Here is a 20,650-nt window from a genome sequence, read left to right as displayed (position 1 = left end):
GGCTGTGTGTGTACCGGGGGAGAGGGGGCTGTGTGTGTACCGGGGGAGAGGGGGGGCTCTGTGTACCGGGGGAGAGGGGGGCACTGTGTACCTGGGGAGAGGGGGCTGTGTGTGTACTAGGGAGAGGGGCTGTGTGTGTACTGGGGGAGGGGGGGCTGTGTACTGGGGAGGGGGCTGTGTGTGTATCGGGGGAGGGGGGCTGTGTGTGTACTGGGGGAGGGGCGGGGTTGTGTGTGTACTGAGGGAGGGGGGGTTGTGTGTGTACTGGGGAGGGGGGGTTGTGTGTGTACTGGGGGAGGGGGGGTTGTGTGTGTACTGGGGGAGGGGGGGTTGTGTGTGTACTGGGGGAGGGAGGGGCTGTGTGTGTACCGGGGGAGAGGGGGGTGTGTGTGTACCGGGGGAGAGGGGGGGCTCTGTGTACCGGGGGAGAGGGGGGGCACTGTGTACCTGGGGAGAGGGGGCTGTGTGTGTACTAGGGGAGAGGGGGCTGTGTGTGTACTGGGGGAGGGGGGGCTGTGTACTGGGGGAGGGGGGCTGTGTGTGTACTGGGGGAGGGGCGGGGTTGTGTGTGTACTGAGGGAGGGGGGTTGTGTGTGTACTGGGGGAGGGGGGGTTGTGTGTGTACTGGGGGAGGGGGGGTTGTATGTGTACTGGGGGAGGGGGGGTTGTGTGTGTACTGGGGGAGGGGGCTGTGTGTACTGGGGGAGGGGGGGGTTGTATGTGTACTGGGGGAGGGGGGGCTGTGTGTGTACTGAGGGAGGGGAGGGTTGTGTGTGTACTGGGGGGAGGTGGGGTGTATTGGGAAGGGGGGCTGTGTGTGTACTGAGGGAGGGGGGGCTGTGTGTGTACTGGGGGAGGGGGGGGTTGTGTGTGTACTGGGGGAGGGGGGGGTTGTGTGTGTACTGGGGGAGGGGGGGTTGTCTGTGTACTGGGTGAAGGGGGGGTTGTGTGTGTACTGGGGGAGGGGGGGGTTGTGTGTGTACTGGGGAGGGGGGGGGGTGTGTGTGTACTGAGGGAGGGGGGGTTGTGTGTGTACTGGGGGAGGGGGGGGGTTGTGTGTGTACTGGGGAGGGGGGGGGGTTGTGTGTGTACTGAGGGAGGGGGGGTTGTGTGTGTATTGGGGGAGGGGGGGTTGTGTGTGTATTGGGGGAGGGGGGGTTGTGTGTGTATTGGGGAGGGGGGGTTGTGTGTGTACTGGGGGAGGGGGGTTGTGTGTGTATTGGGGGAGATGGGGCTGTGTGTACTGGGGGAGGGGGGGCTGTGTGTGTACTGGGGGAGGGGGGGCTGTGTGTGTACTGGGGGAGGGGGGGCTGTGTGTGTACTGAGGGAGGGGGGCTGTGTGTGTATTGGGGGAGGTGGGGCTGTGTGTACTGGGGGAGGGGGAGCTGTGTGTGTACTGAGGGAAGGGGGCTGTGTGTGTATTGGTGGAGATGGGGCTGTGTGTACTGGGGGAGGGGGGGCTGTGTGTGTACTGAGGGAGGGGGGCTGAGTACTCGGGGGGTGCTGTGAGAGCGGAGCGATGTGACACTATCTGTCGATGAACATTCCCAGGCCCATTCTCTCCCCACAGGCTGATCAGGAAGTTCCCTACATGACCTCACTGACCCTGTCCAAACAGCTGGCCATTTACAAAATCCGAACAGTTTCCGCTGGGAAGACCCACACAGCAGCGATTGACGGTAAGTGAGGGCATGGAACCCATTCTGCCATTTCATCGTGAACTCCCCGCACTCTTCCCCCCCCCCCCCCCCCCCCCCGGCTCTCTTCACCGCCCCCCCCCCCGGCTCTCATCACCCCCCCCCCCGGCTCTCTTCACCCCCCCCCCCCCGGCTCTCTTCACCCCACCCCCACCCCCCCCCCCCCCCCAGCTCTCTCTTCCCCCGACCCCTGCTCCCTGCACAATACCCCCAGAACATGCGCCAGTCTCTGCCTGCTGAGCTGCACCCAGCACCTGACCTGAACTGCTCCATGTGATACCCAGGGTTGGGTACTGTGCCCCCTGTATCTGGGGTTGGGTGTGGTGCCCCCTGTATCTGGGGTTGGGTGTGATGCCCCCTGTATCTGGGATTGGGTGTGATGCCCCCTGTACCTGGGGTTGGGTACCGTGCCCCCTGTATCTGGGGTTGGGTACCGTGCCCCCTGTATCTGGGATTGGGTGTGATGCCCCCTGTATCTGGGGTTGGGTGTGGTGCCCCCTGTACCTGGGATTGGGTGTGATGCCCCCTGTACCTGGGGTTGGGTGCGGTGCCCCCTGTATCTGGGGTTGGGTACCGTGCCCCCTGTATCTGGGGTTGGGTACCGTGCCCCCTGTATCTGGGGTTGGGTGCGGTGCCCCCTGTATCTGGGGTTGGGTACCGTGCCCCCTGTATCTGGGGTTGGGTGTGGTGCCCCCTGTACCTGGGGTTGGGTGTGGTGCCCCCTGTACCTGGGGTTGGGTGTGGTGCCCCCTGTACCTGGGGTTGGGTGCGGTGCCCCCTGTACCTGGGGTTGGGTGCGGTGCCCCCTGTACCTGGGGTTGGGTACCGTGCCCCCTGTACCTGGGGTTGGGTACCGTGCCCCCTGTACCTGGGGTTGGGTGTGGTGCCCCCTGTACCTGGGGTTGGGTGTGGTGCCCCCTGTACCTGGGGTTGGGTGTGGTGCCCCCTGTACCTGGGGTTGGGTGCGGTGCCCCCTGTACCTGGGGTTGGGTACCGTGCCCCCTGTACCTGGGGTTGGGTACCGTGCCCCCTGTATCTGGGGTTGGGTGCGGTGCCCCCTGTACCTGGGGTTGGGTACCGTGCCCCCTGTACCTGGGGTTGGGTACCGTGCCCCCTGTACCTGGGGTTGGGTACCGTGCCCCCTGTATCTGGGGTTGGGTACCGTGCCCCCTGTACCTGGGGTTGGGTGCGGTGCCCCCTGTATCTGGGGTTGGGTACCGTGCCCCCTGTATCTGGGGTTGGGTGTGGTGCCCCCTGTACCTGGGGTTGGGTGTGGTGCCCCCTGTACCTGGGGTTGGGTGTGGTGCCCCCTGTACCTGGGGTTGGGTGCGGTGCCCCCTGTACCTGGGGTTGGGTACGGTGCCCCCTGTATTTGGGGTTGGGTGTGGTGCCCCCTGTACCTGGGGTTGGGTGCGGTGCCCCCTGTACCTGGGGTTGGGTGCGGTGCCCCCTGTACCTGGGGTTGGGTGCGGTGCCCCCTGTACCTGGGGTTGGGTGTGGTGCCCCCTGTACCTGGGGTTGGGTGCGGTGCCCCCTGTACCTGGGGTTGGGTGCGGTGCCCCCTGTACCTGGGGTTGGGTGCGGTGCCCCCTGTACCTGGGGTTGGGTGCGGTGCCCCCTGTACCTGGGGTTGGGTGTGGTGCCCCCTGTACCTGGGGTTGGGTGCGGTGCCCCCTGTACCTGGGGTTGGGTACCGTGCCCCCTGTACCTGGGGTTGGGTACCGTGCCCCCTGTACCTGGGGTTGGGTGCGGTGCCCCCTGTACCTGGGGTTGGGTGCGGTGCCCCCTGTACCTGGGGTTGGGTACCGTGCCCCCTGTACCTGGGGTTGGGTGTGGTGCCCCCTGTACCTGGGGTTGGGTACCGTGCCCCCTGTACCTGGGGTTGGGTGCGGTGCCCCCTGTACCTGGGGTTGGGTGCGGTGCCCTGCCAGTGTTAATGGAACCTGTTTTTGTTCTGTCAGAGCGAGGCCGCTTGCTGACGTTCGGTTGTAACAAGTACGGCCAGCTTGGAGTGGGAGACTACAAGAAGCGCGATGGTATCAACGTGCTGGTTGGGGCACTTGGAGGGAAGCAAGTGACGAGAGTGTCGTGTGGAGATGGATTCACCATCGCATCCACTGATGGTACATGACAGCGAATGTGGCACGGTGGGCCGAACAGATCTGTCCGTCTGAATAAATTCACACTTTGATGCTTTGAATATCCCAGGAGGGTTGTGTGGGAGCTTCAGTGTTGGAGCAATGGGCTCCCATTGAAAGGAGTAGTAGTTCGAGTACTCGAACATTGGGCTGCCATTTAAAACTGATATTTAACATGGTCTCCACCACATTTGACCCATGTGTTGTTCCTTGATGGGCTCCACTACTTGTGAAGTGCATTGTCGATGGGACGAGTGGTTCTCAGGGCATGCGTGTTTGTGTTGAATGATTAAACCTTTCCATTGCACTCTATGCTGACCTGTGATGCTGTTGACCTTGAACTCTCTGGTGTCGATGGTGGTGTTGGCATACTTTAGGCTCGTGATAACACTAGTGTGCAGGTACAGCAAGTGATCAGGAAGGCAAATGGAATGTTGGCCTTTATTGCAAGGGGGATAGAGTATAAAAGCAGAGAAGTCCTGCTACAACTGTACAGGGTATTGGTGAGGCCACACCTGGAGTACTGCGTACAGTTTTGGTCTCCGTATTTAAGGAAGGATATACTTGCATTGGAGGCTGTTCAGAGAAGGTTCACTAGGTTGATTCCGGAGATGAGGGAGTTGACTTATGAGGAAAGGTTGATTAGGTTGGGCCTATACACATTGGAATTCAGAAGAATGAGAGGTGATCTTATCGAAACATATAAGATAATAAGGGGGCTCAACAAGGTGGATGCAGAGAGGATATTTCCACTTATAGGGGAAACTAGAACTAGAGGGCATAGTCTCAGAATAAGGGGCCACCCATTTAAAACTGAGATGAGGAGAAATTTCTTCTCAGAGGGTTGTAAATCTGTGGAATTCTCTGCCCCAGAGAGCTGTGGAGGCTGGGTCTTTGAGTATATTTAAGGTGGAGATAGACAGATATTTGAGCGATAAGGCAGTAAAGGGTTATGGGGAGCGGGGGGGAAATGGAGCTGAGTCCATGATCAGATCAGCCATGGTCTTATTGTATGACGGAGCAGGCTCGAGGGGCGAGATGGCCTACTCCTGCTCCTATTTCCTATGTTCTAACACCTGTGTCCATTGTCTTTGCCAGATAACCAGATCTTTGCCTGGGGTAATGGTGGGAACGGCCGGCTTGGAATGATGGCCACAGAGAAAGGTTTTGGTTCTGAAATCTGCACCTCTTGGCCTCGGCCCATTTTCGGTTCCCTTCACAACGTCTCGGACTTGTCTTGCCAGGGCTGGCACACCATTCTCATCGCCGGTGAGTTCACTGCAACACTCCCTGTGGCTCTGTCCCACCAGGGAAGTGTGCAATTCTCCCAGCTAACGGGGCCCAAATCTGCTCTCGCCCCGGGGGGGAAGGGAGGGGGTGGGGGTGGAGAGCGAGGAGGCCGGGTGGGGCGGGGGAGAGGAGAGGAGGGCACCACCATAATTGCGTGGGAGTCAGTGAGAGGCGTGCTCCGCGAGTGGCGCCCCAGGCTGCCGTGCCTCCACCAATGTCATCATCGGCTGGAGCTGGAAATTGGCCCGTGAGGCCACCGTGGGCAATGCTCGCGCCAACCTCGCGGGTGGCAAACTGGTAAAGGGGAGGCGCGCTGTGGCACAATTGTTTATCTTCACTGATCGGCCTGTTCCACTTTGCTGTTGCGTGGTCCGGACTGCGATCGTTCAGCCTGGGGCCCAGTGGGGGCCTTCAAATGGCCGTGCAGAGTTTGCAGAATCCCTCCCCTTTAATGGAAGGGAAGGAACGTTGAAAGGTGTTAGCGCGAGGCAGAGAAGCCGCCCCAAATGGAAGTGGAGCACACGACATTGCGTTCCACTTGATGTGAGAGGCAGTACCCGCAATTTCACAGCCGGGCCAGAGCATGTCGTAATTTCACCCCACTCCAGGAATGGAGCCTCCCCCAAGATCACCCAACAGGAGGGAGTCTCCCTCAGTACTGTCCCTCCGACAGTGCGGCGCTCCCTCAGTACTGCCCCTCCGACAGTGCGGCGCTCCCTCAGTACTGCCCCTCCGACAGTGCGGCGCTCCCCCAGTACTGCCCCTCCGATAGTGCGGCGCTCCCTCAGTACTGCCCCTCCGACAGTGCGGCACTCCGACAGTGCAGCGCTCCCTCAGTACTGCCCCTCCGACAGTGCAGCGCTCCGACAGTGCAGCGCTCCCTCAGTACTGTCCCTCCGACAGTGCGGCGCTCCCTCAGTACTGCCCCTCCGACAGTGCGGCGCTCCCCCAGTACTGCCCCTCCGACAGTGCGGCGCTCCCTCAGTACTGCCCCTCCGACAGTGCAGCGCTCCGACAGTGCAGCGCTCCCTCAGTACTGCCCCTCCGACAGTGCGGCGCTCCCTCAGTACTGCCCCTCCGACAGTGCGGCGCTCCCTCAGTACTGCCCCTCCGACAGTGCGGCGCTCCCTCAGTACTGCCCCTCCGACAGTGCGGCGCTCCCTCAGTACTGCCCCTCCGACAGTGCGGCGCTCCCTCAGTACTGCCCCTCCGACAGTGCGGCGCTCCCTCAGTACTGCCCCTCCGACAGTGCGGCGCTCCCTCAGTACTGCCCCTCCGACAGTGCGGCGCTCCCTCAGTAGTGCCTGGATTTTGTGCTCAAGTCTCTGGAGTGGGACTTGTACTCATGACCTGACTCAGAGGTGTGAGTGCTGCCCACTGAGCCACAACTGACACTAGGATGCTGCTTATCTGAATTCCCGGTGTGTGGAGGGTTTGTATAGAAGGGCTCTGTGTTTTGCAGTATAAAAGCGACCTGTTTTGACTGGCGCAGGCCAGGGTGGGACTGCCCACTGTTCCCGTCTGTCAGCCTCCCAGTGCCTGGTGGCAGTGTCCTGTTACAGAGCTCGGAGAACCATTTATTCTTCTTTATGTTCTGTGAAATCTCCACAAACAAAGCTTTGTACCCTTTTTATTCCAGAAATTGTATTCGTGTCGAAAACCATTCGATCGAACAGCAGTGGGCTGTCTATTGGAGCGGGTGAGTGTGACTGACATGTATCAGTGATCGTGGCTACACGTGATTTAACTGTGTCACAATGTATATACATAGATGATTACAAATAAATTTCCAGACACACTATGTGTATAAAGGATGCATGCGAGCTGCAGTGTCCGGTTATAACATTGTGTATAACATGGAGTGTGTGTGTGTGACATACAAAATAGGTGCAGCAGTAGGCATTCGGCCCTTCGAGCCTGCACCACCATTCAATAAGATCATGGCTGATCATTCCCTCAGTACCCCTTTCCTGCTTTCTCTCCATACCCCTTGATCCCTTTAGCAGTAAGGGCCATATCTAACTCCCTCTTGAATATATCCAATGAACTGGCATCAACAACTCTCTGCGGTAGGGAATTCCACAGGTTAGCAACTCTCTGAGTGAAGAAGTTTCTCCTCATCTTAGTCCTAAATGGCCTACCCCTTATCCTAAGACTGTGTCCCCTGGTTCTGGACTTCCCCAACATCGGGAACATTCTTCCTGCATCTAACCTGTCTAGTCCCGTCAGAATCTTGTAAGTTTCTATGAGATCCCCTCTCATCCTTCTAAACTCCAGTGTATAAAGGCCCAGTTGATTCAGTCTCTCCTCATATGTCAGTCCCGCCATCCCGGGAATCAGTCTGGTGAACCTTCGCTGCACTCGCTCAATAGCAAGAACGTCCTTTCTCAGATTAGGAGACCAAAACTGAACACAATATTCCAGGTCACCAAGGCCCTGTACAACTGCAGTAAGACCTTCCTGCTCCTATACTTAAAATCCTAGCTATGAAGACCAACATACCATTTGCCTTCTTCACCGCCTGCTGTACCTGCATGCCAACTTTCAATGACTGATGTACCATGACACCCAGGTCTCGTTGCACCTCCCCTTTTCCTAATCTGCCATTCAGATAATATTCTGCCTTCGTGTTTTTGCCCCCAAAGTGGACAACCTCACATTTATCCACATTATACTGCATCTGCCATGCATTTGCCCACTCACCTAACCTGTCCAAGTCACTCTGCAGTCTCTTAGCGTCCTCCTCACAGCTCACACCGCCACCCAGTTTAGTGTCATCTGCAAACTTGGAGATATTACACTCAATTCCTTCATCTAAATCATTAATGTATATTGTAAAGAGCTGGGGTCCCAGCACTGAGCCCTGCGGCACTCCACTAGTCACTGCCTGCCATTCTGAAAAGGACCCGTTTATTCCGACTCTCTGCTTCCTATCTGCCAACCAGTTCTCTATCCATGTCAATACATTATCCCCAATACCATGTGCATTGATATTGCACACCAATCTCTTGTGTTGGACCTTGTCAAAAGCCTTTTTAAAGTCCAAATATACCACATCCACTGGTTCTCCCTTGTCCACTCTGCTAGTTACATCCTCAAAAAATTCCAGAAGATTTGTCAAGCATGATTTCCCTTTCATAAATCCATGCTGCCTTGGACTGATCCTATCACTGCTTTTCATATGCGTTGCTATTTCATCTTTAATAATTGATTTCAACATTTTCCCCACTACTGATGTCAGGTTAACTATAATTATCCGTTTTCTTTCTCCCTCCTTTTTTAAACAGTGGTGTTACATTAGTTATCCTCCAGTCCATAGGAACTGATCCAGAGTCGATAGACTGTTAGAAAATGATCACTAATGCATCCATTATTTCTATGGCCACTTCCTTAAGTACTCTGGGATGCAGACTATCAGGCCCCGGAGATTTATAGGCCTTCAATCCCATCAATTTCCCTAACACAATTTCCTGCCTAATAAGGATATCCTTCAGTTCCTCCTTCTCACTAGACCCTCGGTCCCCTAGTATTTCAGGAACGTTATTTGTTTCGTGAAAACAGAACCAAAGTATTTGTTTAACTGGTCCGCCATTTCTTTGTTCTCCATTATAAATTCACCTGAGTCTGACTGCAAGGGACCTACGTTTGTCTTCACTAATCTTTTCCTCTTCACATATCTATAGAAGCTTTTGCAGTCAGTTTTTATGTTCCAGCAAGCTTCCTCTCATACTCTATTTTCCCCCTCCTAATTAAACCCTTTGTCCTCCTCTGCTGTATTACAAAATTCTCCCAGTCCTCAGGTTTGCTGCTTTTTCTGGCCAATTTATATGCCTCTTCCTTGGATTTAACACTATCCTTAATTTCCCTTGTTAACCACGGTTGAGCCACCTTCCCCGTTTTATTTTTACTCCAGACAGGGATGTACAATTGTTGACGTTCATCCATGTGATCTTTAAATGTTTGCCATTGCCTATCCACTGTCAACCCTTTAAGTATCATTCGCCAGTCTATTCTAGCCAATTCATGCCTCATACCATCGAAGTTACCTTTCCTTAAGTTCAGGACCCTAGTTTCTGAATTAACTGTGTCACTCTCCATCTTACTAAAGAATTCTACCATATTATGGTCATCTTTCCCCAAGGGGCCTCGCACAACAAGATTGTTAATTAGTCCTTTCTCATTACACATCACCCAGTCTAGGATGGCCAGCCCTCGAGTTGGTTCCTCGACATATTGGTCTAGAAAACCATCCCTAATACAGTCCAGGAAATCCTCCTCCACCGTATTGCTACCAGTTTGGTTAGCCCAATCTATATGTAAATTAAAGTCACCCATGATAAATGCTGTACCTTTATTGCATGCATCCCTAATTTCTTGTTTGATGCTGTCCCCAACCTCACTACTACTGTTTGGTGGTCTGTACACAACTCCCACTAGCGTTTTCTGCCCATTGGTATTCCGCAGCTCCACCCATACCGATTCCACATCATCCAGGCTAATGTCCCTCCTTACTATTGCATTAATTTCCTCTTTAATCAGCAACGCCACCCCGCCTCCTTTTCCTTTCTGTCTATCCTTCCTAAATGTTGAATACCCCTGGATGTTGAGTTCCTAGCCTTAGTCACCCTGGAGCTATGTCACCGTGATGCAAATGACATCATATCCGTTAACTGATATCTGCGCAGTTAATTTGTCCACCTCATTCCGAATATTCCTCTTATTGAGGCACAGAGCCTTCAGGCTTGTCTTTTTAACACCTTTTGCCCCTTTAGAATTTTGCTGTAATGTGGCCCTTTTTGCTTTTTGCCTTGGGTTTCTCTGCCCTCCACTTTTACTTTTCTTCTTTCTATCTTTTGCTTCTGGCCCCCATTCTACTTCCCTCTGTCTCCCTGCATAGGTTCCCATCCCCCTGCCATATTAGTTTAACCCCTCCCCAACAGCACTAGCAAACACTCCCCCTCGGACATTGGTTCCAGTCCTGCCCAGGTGTAGACCGTCCGATTTGTACTGGTCCCACCTCCCCCAGAACCGGTTCCAGTGTCCCAGGAATTTGAATCCCTCCCTTCTGCACCACTCCTCAAGCCATGTATTCATCTGAGCTATCCTGCGATTCCTACTCTGACTAGCACTTGGCACTGGTAGCAATCCTGAGATTACTACTTTTGAGGTCCTACTTTTTAATTGAGTTCCTAGCTCCCTAAATTCATCTTGTAGGACCTCATCCCGTTTTTTGCCTATATCGTTGGTACCTATATGCACCACGACAACTGCCTGTTCATCCTCCCTCTTCAAAATGTCCTGCACCCGCTCCGAGACATCCTTGACCCTTGCACCAGGGAGACAACATACCATCCTGGAGTCTTGGTTGCGGCCGCAGAAACACCTATCTATTCCCCTTGCGATACAATCCCCTATCACTATCGCTCTCCCACTCTTTTTCCTGCCCTCCTGTGCAGCAGAGCCAGCCACGGTGCCATGAACTTGGCTGCTGCTGCCCTCCCCTGATGAGTCATCCCCCTCAACAGTACTCAAAACGGTGTATCTGTTTTGCAGAGGGATGACCGCAGCATTACCTTGCACTGCTCTTCCTGTTGGTCATCCATTCCCTAACTCGCTGTGTACCCTTTACCTGCGGTGTGACCAACTCACTAAACGTGCTATTCACGTCATCCTCAGCATCGCGGATGCTCCAGAGTAAATCCACCCGCAGCTCCAGTGCCACAGTGCGGTCTGTCAGGAGCTGCAGGCGGATGCACTTACCGCACACATAGTCGTCGGGGACACTGGAAGCGTCCCTGACTTCCCACAAATGACAGGAGGAGCATAACATGTGTCCGAGCTCTCCTGCCATGACTTAACCCCTAGATTAACTTAGTTTGGCAACAACAATGCTAAAAGGTGACTTACTGATAAAGAAAAGAAAAAAGAAAAACTACTCACCAATCACCAGCCAATCACTTACCCCCTTGGCTGTGACGTCACCTTTCGATTTCTTTCTACTTTTTTGCCTTCTCTCCCTGCTGCAGCTGCACCGGCTGGGCCTCTTGTAGGCCTCCTGACTCACTGTGTCTGTATCACTGCGTCGCGCAGCGCGTATCATGGTGTGTGCATCACGCTGCCCGTGTCTCGAGGTTTCACCACGCGTGTGTCGATGTGCACGTGTGGTGGTAAGTGTGGGTAGTCCCACAGTTTGAGGGGATTATGGGGGAGGGGAGGGAGCCTCACAGTTTGAGGGGAGACTGAGGGAGGGGAGGGATTCCCACAGTTTGAGGGGAGACTGAGGGAGGGGAGGGATTCCCACAGTTTGGAGACTGAGGAAGGGGAGGGAGGGAGTCCCACATTTCGGAGACTGAGGGTGGAGAGCGGTCCCACGGTTTGGAGACTGAGTGGGGGAGGGGAGGGGTCCCTCAGTTTGATGGGAGACTGAGGGAGGGGAGGGGTCCCTCAGTTTGAGGGGAGACTGAGGGAGGGGAGGGGCCCCACAGTTTGAGGAGTGACGGAGGGAGGGGCGGGGTCCCACAGTGCAGACGGAGGGAGGGAAGGGGTCCCACAGTTTGAGGGGAGACTGGGGGAGGGGAGGAGTCCCTCAGTTTGAGGGGAGACTGAGGGAGGGGAGGAGTCCCTCGGTTTGAGGGGAGACTGGGGGAGGGGAGGAGTCCCTCAGTTTGAGGGGAGACTGGGGGAGGGGAGGAGTCCCTCAGTTTAATGGGAGACTGGGGGAGGGGAGGAGTCCCTCAGTTTGAGGGGAGACTGAGGGAGGGGAGGGGTCCCACAGTTTGAGGAGTGACGGAGGGAGGGGCGGGGTCCCACAGTGCAGACGGAGGGAGGGGCGGGGTCCCACAGTGCAGACGGAGGGAGGGAAGGGGTCCCACAGTGCAGACGGAGGGAGGGAAGGGGTCCCACAGTGCAGACGGAGGGAGGGAAGGGGTCCCACAGTGCAGACGGAGGGAGGGGCGGGGTCCCACAGTGCAGACGGAGGGAGGGAAGGGGTCCCACAGTGCAGACGGAGGGAGGGAAGGGGTCCCACAGTGCAGACGGAGGGAGGGGCGGGGTCCCACAGTGCAGACGGAGGGAGGGGCGGAGTCCCACAGTGCAGACGGAGGGAGGGAAGGGGTCCCACAGTGCAGACGGAGGGAGGGGCGGGGTCCCACAGGGGAGCAGCCCTGGTAAAGAATGAGTAGGAGCGAGAGATGGAGAGTTGTACAGGGTGGTTTCTATTGGTGTGTATGTGGTACCCTTCCACCACCACATGAGCTGTGCCTGACCCTCTCGGTGTCCGTCTAGTTGCACAGGGGTCGCCAGTGGAGGATGATGTGAGAAATGAACAGGATGAGGATGGACAGAACGGGATGAAAAGAACAGCAGAGGACAAGGGCGGAATCGGAATCCTGAACCCACTGAAGTCTGCCAGCAATTTGTCGGAGAGCTCCTGTCCCGAGTGGCTTCTGCAGGTAACCGCTGGCAGTGGGAAAGGCTTGCCTTAAACCCGCCAGCAGGGAGGTCAGCGGGAGGCTCCCGGTTAAATCCCAGCTCCGTGGTGAGACAGTTCTCGTTAGCTCTGCAGCAGAGGAAGCACCGTGAGAATAAGCCAGTGTTCCTGCTGCACGGAGCCCGCGGGCACAGTGCGGCTGTAAAGCGATGCACCCCAGGTGCAATATCCTCCCACACTGGGCTCCCATGTGAGGAATGCCCACTTCACTGAGACTTGGGAAGATGAACGATGTTCCCGATAACACAGCAGGAGCCTGATGAGAATAAAGTGGGAATGAGTGTACATTTTTACAGTTTGACAGTGGGTCTATCAAACTCTCAGGCACTCCTTAACTCATCGGCCTGTTCCTGTGGGTGACGTGCCTACAGTATTAGTCAGTCTCTGCTCTCTCATATTGGACCCATTACAATGATTTGCTGGTTTGATGGTTCCAATGCATGGCCTTGTCTGGGTGTGTCGCGCGGGACGGAGTGTGTGCCCTGATCGCTCGAGCCTCGTTTAATGCCTGTGTCCTGTTGGTTTTCCAGGAGCTGGAGAATGCCGAGTTTATCCCGATCCCAGAAAGTCCCGGCGACTTGGCCAAGCTGCCAGTTGCATTGAGTGAGGAAACACTTCCGTACGACAAGTTTAACGAAATGACAACGGCGGTGAATCTGAAGGTGAAATCAGAGGAACAGAAGCAGCCCGCGGTAAGGGGTTGTGCAGCAGCTCCGCCCCACAGGAAGGCAACTGAGCTCAGGCCACAGCTCGCTCTGTGCAGGCCGATTATTTATTGAGGGATTTTGGTGCAGTACCCACCGGGGGTGGGAGGGGGAAGTCGGCCCAAAACAAGCCAGCGGTGGTTCGGAGGTTCCAGTGTGGGTGGTGTGAGGAAGAGAAGACTGTGCAGGGCTGAGGGCCACAGTTTGTGGCCGTGGGTAAGGGCGAGTTGGAGTAGGCGACGGTTTCAGGATGTAGGAATGAGGGAGAGAGTAGGAGGAACAAGAGATGGAGGTTCAGAGGAGTGCTCACCATATATCGAGGAGAGGTGGGACACAGCAGATGTTAAAGTACATGAAAGAAAGCAAGAACTACCATTTCTGTAGCGCCTTTCTCGTCCTCAGGAATTTGCCTCAAAGATCCCATGAAGAGCAATGAGATAAATGACCAGATCATCTGTTAGTGATGTTGATTGAGGGATAAGTATTGGGCCCAGGACACCTGGAGAACTCCCCTGCTCTCCTTCCAAATAGTGCCGTGAGATCTTAAGCGGCGGCAGAACCAAGGAGGTGGCAGATAAAAGCAGCAGGAGATCAAGGCAGTGTGGACCCGAGGGGCAGTGTGGACCCGAGGGGCAGCACCGAGGGGCAGTGTGGACCCAAGGGGCAGCATCGGGGGGCAGTGTGGACCCGGGGGGCAGTGTGGACCCGGGGGGCAGAGTGGACCCGGGGGGCAGAGTGGACCCGGGGGGCAGAGTGGACCCGGGGGGCAGAGTGGACCCGGGGGGCAGAGTGGACCCGGGGGGCAGAGTGGACCCGGGGGGCAGAGTGGACCCGGGGGGCAGAGTGGACCCGGGGGGCAGAGTGGACCCGGGGGGCAGAGTGGACCCGGGGGGCAGAGTGGACCCGGGGGGCAGAGTGGACCCGGGGGGCAGAGTGGACCCGGGGGGCAGAGTGGACCCGGGGGGCAGAGTGGACCCGGGGGGCAGAGTGGACCCGGGGGGCAGAGTGGACCCGGGGGGCAGAGTGGACCCGGGGGGCAGAGTGGACCCGGGGGGCAGAGTGGACCCGGGGGGCAGAGTGGACCCGGGGGGCAGAGTGGACCCGGGGGGCAGAGTGGACCCGGGGGGCAGAGTGGACCCGGGGGGCAGAGTGGACCCGGGGGGCAGAGTGGACCCGGGGGGCAGAGTGGACCCGGGGGGCAGAGTGGACCCGGGGGGCAGAGTGGACCCGGGGGGCAGTGTGGACCCGGGGGGCAGTGTGGACCCGGGGGGCAGTGTGGACCCGGGGGGCAGTGTGGACCCGGGGGGCAGTGTGGACCCGGGGGGCAGTGTGGACCCGGGGGGCAGTGTGGACCCGGGGGGCAGTGTGGACCCGGGGGGCAGTGTGGACCCGGGGGGCAGTGTGGACCCGGGGGGCAGTGTGGACCCGGGGGGCAGCACCGGGGGGCAGTGTGGACCTGCGGGGGCAGCACCAGGGGGCAGCGTGGACCCGGGAGGCAATGTTAACCCGCGGGGCGGCACCGAGGAGGCGGAACCTGCGATGATTTCAACAACAACAAAACACAAGGAGTGACGTCACAGGGCAGCAGGCAGGTGATTGGTTGGTGATTATTACAGCTCTTTTGCTCCCTAGGTTAGGTAAGTGGGAAAGTATTAACTACTATAATTTTATTGAATTAATAACTTAAACTAAATTAACTAATTAAAACTAAAAATTAACAGTAAAAATAGTCGTTTGAATAGTAATTATATAAATAAAATAAGGTTGATAGAGAGGGCCGGGCAGGTGGTGTGTTGTAACTGCAGCATGTGGGAGTTGGAGACCAATGAAATTCTGAGCAACCACATCTGCGGTAAGCGTCTGCAGCTCGAGAAACTTCGGCTCAGAGTTGTTGAGCTGGAGTCCGAGCTGCAGACATTGCGATGCATTAGGGAGGGGTGGGGGGACACTGTGTTCCAGGAGGCAGTCACAACAACCCTTAGGTTAAGCAGTATTTTCGAGTTTGTCACTACTCAGGGACAGGAGGGTGTGACTGTGAGTTGGGAAGGTATGGGGGTCCCAGGATGTAGTGAAGAAGGAGCCTCAGCCCTTGACTTTGTCCAACAGGTACGAGGTACTTGCTGCCTGTATGGATGAGAACAAGGACTGCAGGGTAAACTGACCATGGTACCGTGGAACAGGAGGCAGTTCAAGTGGGGCGTGTAAAAAGGGAATGTGGTAGTGGCAGGGGACAGTATAGTCAGGGGGAGAGATACTGTTCTCTGCAGCCGTGTCCGGGGGTTCCGATGGTTGTGTTGCCCGGTGCCGCGGTTAAAGACATCTCCTCGCGACTGGAGAAGAACTTGGAGTGGGAGGGGGGGATCCAGTTGTCATTGTCCACGTAGGAACCAACGGCATGGGTAGGATTAGGAATGAGGTTCTGCTAAGGAAGTTCAGGGAGCTAGGATCCAAATTAAAAAGCAGAACCTCAAAGGTAATAATCTCGGGATTGGTACCTGAGTCAAACCTGAGTGTGGCTCAGAGAGTGGTGTGGGAGGGAGGGGATTTGCTCCATGGGGCTCTGGCACCAGTACTGGGGAAAGAGGGAGCTGTTCCTTGGGGCGGGATCCACTTGAACCGGGCTGGGACCAGGGTCCTGGCAAATCAAACAACGAGGGCAGTAGACACGGCTTTAATCTAATGAAGGGGAGGGGGAGGCGGGTGGGAGGGTTCAGGAAAGAGTAAATTTAAAAGCAGCAAGAGAAATGTCAAGGCTCCATTGCAGAGTAGAGCTTGGGGCAAAAAGCAGAGTGGGTCAGGCAGAGACAGAGTAACAAAGGTCATAGGGCATCAGTGACTAAGGTGAATCAGGGAGAGATAGAAAAAAGTCAAAGCTAAAGGCACTATATCTGATCGCGCAAAGCACTCCCAACAAAATAGATGAATTAATGGCACAGATAGAAAGTAATCGGTTTGATCAATAGCCATTGCGGAGACGTGGTTACAAAGTGACCAGGATTGGGAACTAAATATTCCAGGATACTTAACTTTTAGAAGCGATAGGCAAAATGGAAAAGGAGGAGGGGGAGCCCTGATAAAGAATGGGATAAAGACAGAGAGAGAAAGGATCTTAGCTCGGAAAATCAAGAAGTAGAATCTGTTTGGGTGGAGCTAAGAAACAGCAAGGGGCAGCAAACATTGGTGGGAGTTGTTTCTAGGCCCCCAAACAGTCGTGGTAATGTAGGGCAGAGTGTAAATTAGAGGCGCATGTAACGAGGGTAATACAGTAATCATAGGTAACTTTAATCTACAGATAGACTGCGCAAACCAAACTTGCAGTAATAGTGTGGAGGATAAATTCATGGAATGTATATATGATAGTTTTCTAGATCAGTATGTTGAGGAACCAACTCGGGAGCAGGCTATTTTAGATCTAGTATTGTGCAATGAGAAAGGGTTAATTAATAACCTTGTAGTAAAGGGGCCCTTGGGGAAGAGTGACCATAATATGATAGAATTTTACATCGAAATTGAAAGTGATTTAGTTAAATCCGCAACTAGGGTCTTAAATTTAAACAAAGGAAATTACGAAGGTATGGGGAGCGAGTTACCTCAGATAGATTGGGAAACTACATTAAACGGTGTGATGGTAGACAGGCAATGGCTAGTAGTTAAAGAACTAATACATCATTTACAACAAATATACATTCCTTTAAAGCACAAAAACCCCACAGGAAAAGTGGCTAACGAGAAGTTAAAGATACTGTAGTATGAGATCAAAGGAAGAGGCTTATAATGTTGCCAAAAAGAGCAGTAAGCCTGAGTATTAGGAGGATTTTCGAATTCAAAGGAGAACCAAGAAATTGATGAAAAAAGGGAAAATAGAATGAGAGTAAACTGACTGTAAAAGCTTCTATAGGAAAAGATTAGTGAAAGTAAGCGTGGGTCCCTCACAGGCTGAGACAGGAGAAATTATAATGGGGAATAAGGAAATGGCAGAGAAATTAAACAAATACTTTGTGTCCGACTTCACAAAGAAGTACAAAAATTTCCCAGAAATAGTGGAGAACCAAAGGTCTAGCGAGAATGAGGAACTGACAGAAATTAGAAATAGTAAAAAATAGTACTGGAGAAAGGAATGGGACTGAAAGCCGATAAATCCCCTGGAGCTGATGGCCTATACCCTCGGGTTTTGAAAGAGGTGGCTATAGAGATAGTGGATGCATTGGTTGTCATCTTCCAAAATTCCACAGATTCTAGAAAGGTTCCCGCGGATGGGAAGGTAGCAAATGTAACCCGAGAGAAAACAGGCAACTACAGACCAGTTAGCCTGACATCAGTAGTAGGGAAAATGCTCAAATCTATTATTAAGGACGTGGTAACAGGCCACTTAGAAAATAATAATAGAATTGGGCAGATTCAACATGGATTTATGAAAGGGAAATCATGTTTGATAAATATATCGGAGTTTTTTGAGGTTGTAACTACAGAATAGATAAGGGGGAACCAGTGGATGTGGTGTATTTGGATTTTCAGAAGGCATTCGATAAGGTGCCACACAAGAGGTTATTAAACAAAATTAGGGCTCATGGGATTGGGGGTAATATATTAGCATGGATTGAGGATTGGTTAACTGACAGAAAACACAGAGTAGGAATAAAGGGGTCATTTTCGGGTTGGCAGACTGTAACTAGTGGGGTACCGCAAGGATCAGTGCTGGGGCCCCAGCTATTCACAATCTATATCAATGATTTGGATGAGGGGGCCAAATGTAATATTTCCAAGTTTGCTGATGATACAAAACTCGGTGGGAATGTAAGTTGTGAGGAGGATGCAAAGAGACTTCAAGGGGATATAGACAGGCTAAGTGAGTGGGCAAGAACATGGGAAATGGAATATAATGTGGAGAAATGTGAAATTATCCACTTTGGTAGGAAATATAGAAAAGCAGAGTATTTTTAAATGGTACGATTGGGAAATGTTGGTGTTCAGAGGGACCTGGGTGACCTTGTACACCAATCACTGAAAGTTAACATGCAGGTACAGCAAGTGATTAAAGCAAATGGTATGTTGGCCTTTATTACAGGAGGATTTGAGTACAAGAGTAAAGACGTCTTACTGCAATTATACAGGGCCCTGGTGAGACCACACCTGGAGTATTGTGCACAGTTTTGGTCTCCTTACCTAAGGAAGAATATACTTGCCACAGAGGGAGTGTAACGAAGGTTCACCAGACTGATTCCTGGGATGGGGGGATTGTCCTATGAGGAAAGATTGAGCAGACTAGGCCGATATTCTCTAGAGTTTAGAAGAATGAGAGGTGATCTCATTGAAACATTCAAAATGCTTACAGGGCTTGACAGGGTAGATGCAGGGAGGATGTTTCCCCCGGGCTGGGGAGTCTAGAACCAGGGGTCACAGTCTCAGAATAAGGGCTTGGCCATTTAGGACTGAGATGAGAAATTTCTTCACTCAGAGGGTGGTGAATCTTTGGAATTCTCTGCCCCAGAGGGCTGTGGAGGCTCAGTCATTGAGTATATTCAAGACAGAGATCAATAGATTTTTGGGTATTAAGGGAATCGAGGGATATGGGGATAATGCAGGAAAGTGGAGTTCAGGTCGAAGATCAGCCGTAATCTCATTGAATGGCGGGGCAGGCTTGTGGTGATGTCCTACTCCTGCTCCAATGTTTTATGTTCTTATGGATGTCAGACAAGCAGTCTGACAATTTAGAGACCGTGGGGTATGGAGAGAAGTGGTAGAGAGGTACAGCTGGGTGTCATCAGCATAGTCTTTCAGACGAGACGTTAAATCGAGGCCTGCTCTCTCAGATGGACGTAAAAAAATCCCATGGCACTATTTTGAAGAAGAGCAGGGGCGTTCTCCCCGGTGCCCTGCCCAATATTTATCCCTCAACCAACATCACTAAAGCAGATCATTTGGTCATTCATCATTGTAGGCAGTCCCTCGAAACGAGGATGACTTGCTTCCACGCCAAAAAAAGGATAAGTTCACAGGTGTTTCACTGAAGGACCTGAACTACATGTTGAAGGGTGGAAGATGCCTGTGGGTGGATTGTTTTAACGTGGGGTGACCGTTGCACACCAGCCACCACACGGGCTTGACAGAGCGAGGCCTTGGTCCAGTGGCAAGGGTTAACCAGGACAACTGGAGACCTGCTCTGCTGCACGGACCGAGTGCGCGCACATATCGCAGTGTGGGCTGCCCCCTGGCCCCGAACTCACGCCTCTCCTGGGCCCCGATCACGTCCCTCTACAGTCTCTCGCCGCTCCTTCGCCCCGACCTCGCCGCTCCTGCTGTACCTGCCCACGCTCCAATCACCGACCTGCACCTTGGTGATGTCACCATTCGCTGCCGTCGCCCTCCTGCACCAACTCGCGCTGTTCCCTGAAGCGGTATGCCTCCACAGTGACTGCATTGTACATTCATTGGCTATAAAACGCTTCGAGACGTCCGGTGGTCGTGAAAGGCGCTATATAAATGCAAATCTGAGGCTGTGTTTCCGGATGATGTTGCCAAGGGGCAACATATAGATGAGAAATAGGAGGGGGCCAAGGATAGATCCTTGGGGACACCAGAGGTAACGATGTGGGGGGGGGAAGAGAAGCCGTTGCAGGTGATTCTCGGGCTACGATGAGATGGATAAGAATGGAACCAGGCGAGTGCAGTCCCACCCAGCTGGACCATGGGGGAGAGGTGTTGGAGGAGGATGGAGTGGTCACTGTGTCAAAGGCTGCAGACAGGTCGAGGAGGGATAGTTTACCTTTGTCACATTCACAAAGGTCGTCATTTGTGACTTTGATGAGAGCGGTTTGGGTCCTGTGGCGGGGCAGTAACCGGATTGGAGGGGTTCAAACACGGAGTTCCGGGAAAGGTGGACACGGACTTGGGAGGCGACAACACATTCAGGGACTTTGGAGAGGAAAGGGAGGCTGGAGATGGGGCGGTAGTTTGCGAGGACGGAGGGATCGAGGGTTGTTTGTTTGAGGAGAGGGGTGGTGGTGGTATATTTGAGGGAGAGGGGGACAGTAGCTGAGGAGAGAGAACCGTTAAAAATGTCACTAACATGGGAGCCAGAAAAGGAAGTTGGGTGGTCAGCAGTCTGGGGGGAATAGGGTCGAGGGAGCAGGAAGTGGACAGGATGAGCTCGGAGAGGTCCAGTGGGGAGATGGGAGAGAAGCTGGAGAGAGATTGAGGTCAGGGCTGGGGCAGGGGGGAACCTCAGGAAGTTTGGCCGGTGGGCTGGGGGAAGGAAGGGAAGAGGCAGCTGATCGGATGGTCTCAATCTCAGAGCTCCTCACACATTGTCGGAAGTGAGGGTGGAGGCTGGGG

The 20,650-nt window shown here is 54.1% G+C and overlaps 1 protein-coding gene across 1 annotated transcript; it reads left to right on the top strand.

Moving 5' to 3' along the window:
• Positions 1-1,544: 1,544 nt before the first annotated feature.
• Positions 1,545-13,442, top strand: LOC139247860 (serine/threonine-protein kinase Nek9-like). Its single transcript, XM_070871815.1, has 6 exons — positions 1,545-1,679; positions 3,659-3,820; positions 4,934-5,104; positions 6,765-6,824; positions 12,410-12,576; positions 13,145-13,442. The coding sequence occupies exons 1-6, from the start codon at positions 1,592-1,594 to the stop codon at positions 13,391-13,393; spliced, it is 897 nt and encodes a 298-aa protein (XP_070727916.1). The 5' UTR covers positions 1,545-1,591; the 3' UTR covers positions 13,394-13,442.
• Positions 13,443-20,650: the final 7,208 nt, after the last annotated feature.

This window comes from Pristiophorus japonicus, unplaced genomic scaffold (assembly GCF_044704955.1).
Source record: "Pristiophorus japonicus isolate sPriJap1 unplaced genomic scaffold, sPriJap1.hap1 HAP1_SCAFFOLD_2862, whole genome shotgun sequence".
Taxonomy (NCBI): Eukaryota; Metazoa; Chordata; class Chondrichthyes; family Pristiophoridae; genus Pristiophorus; species Pristiophorus japonicus.
The sequence above is the reverse complement of the archived record's forward strand: the minus strand, read 5'-3'. Positions and strand labels throughout refer to the sequence as shown.

Excerpts from the sequence above, each read along its gene's own strand:
- LOC139247860 (XM_070871815.1), top strand. The coding sequence starts at position 1,592 with ATGACCTCACTGACCCTGTCCAAACAGCTGGCCATTTACAAAATCCGA. Across the intron at positions 1,680-3,658 it reads CCACACAGCAGCGATTGACG|AGCGAGGCCGCTTGCTGACG; the intron begins GTAAGTGAGGGC and ends TTGTTCTGTCAG. Across the intron at positions 12,577-13,144 it reads GTCCCGAGTGGCTTCTGCAG|GAGCTGGAGAATGCCGAGTT; the intron begins GTAACCGCTGGC and ends TTGGTTTTCCAG.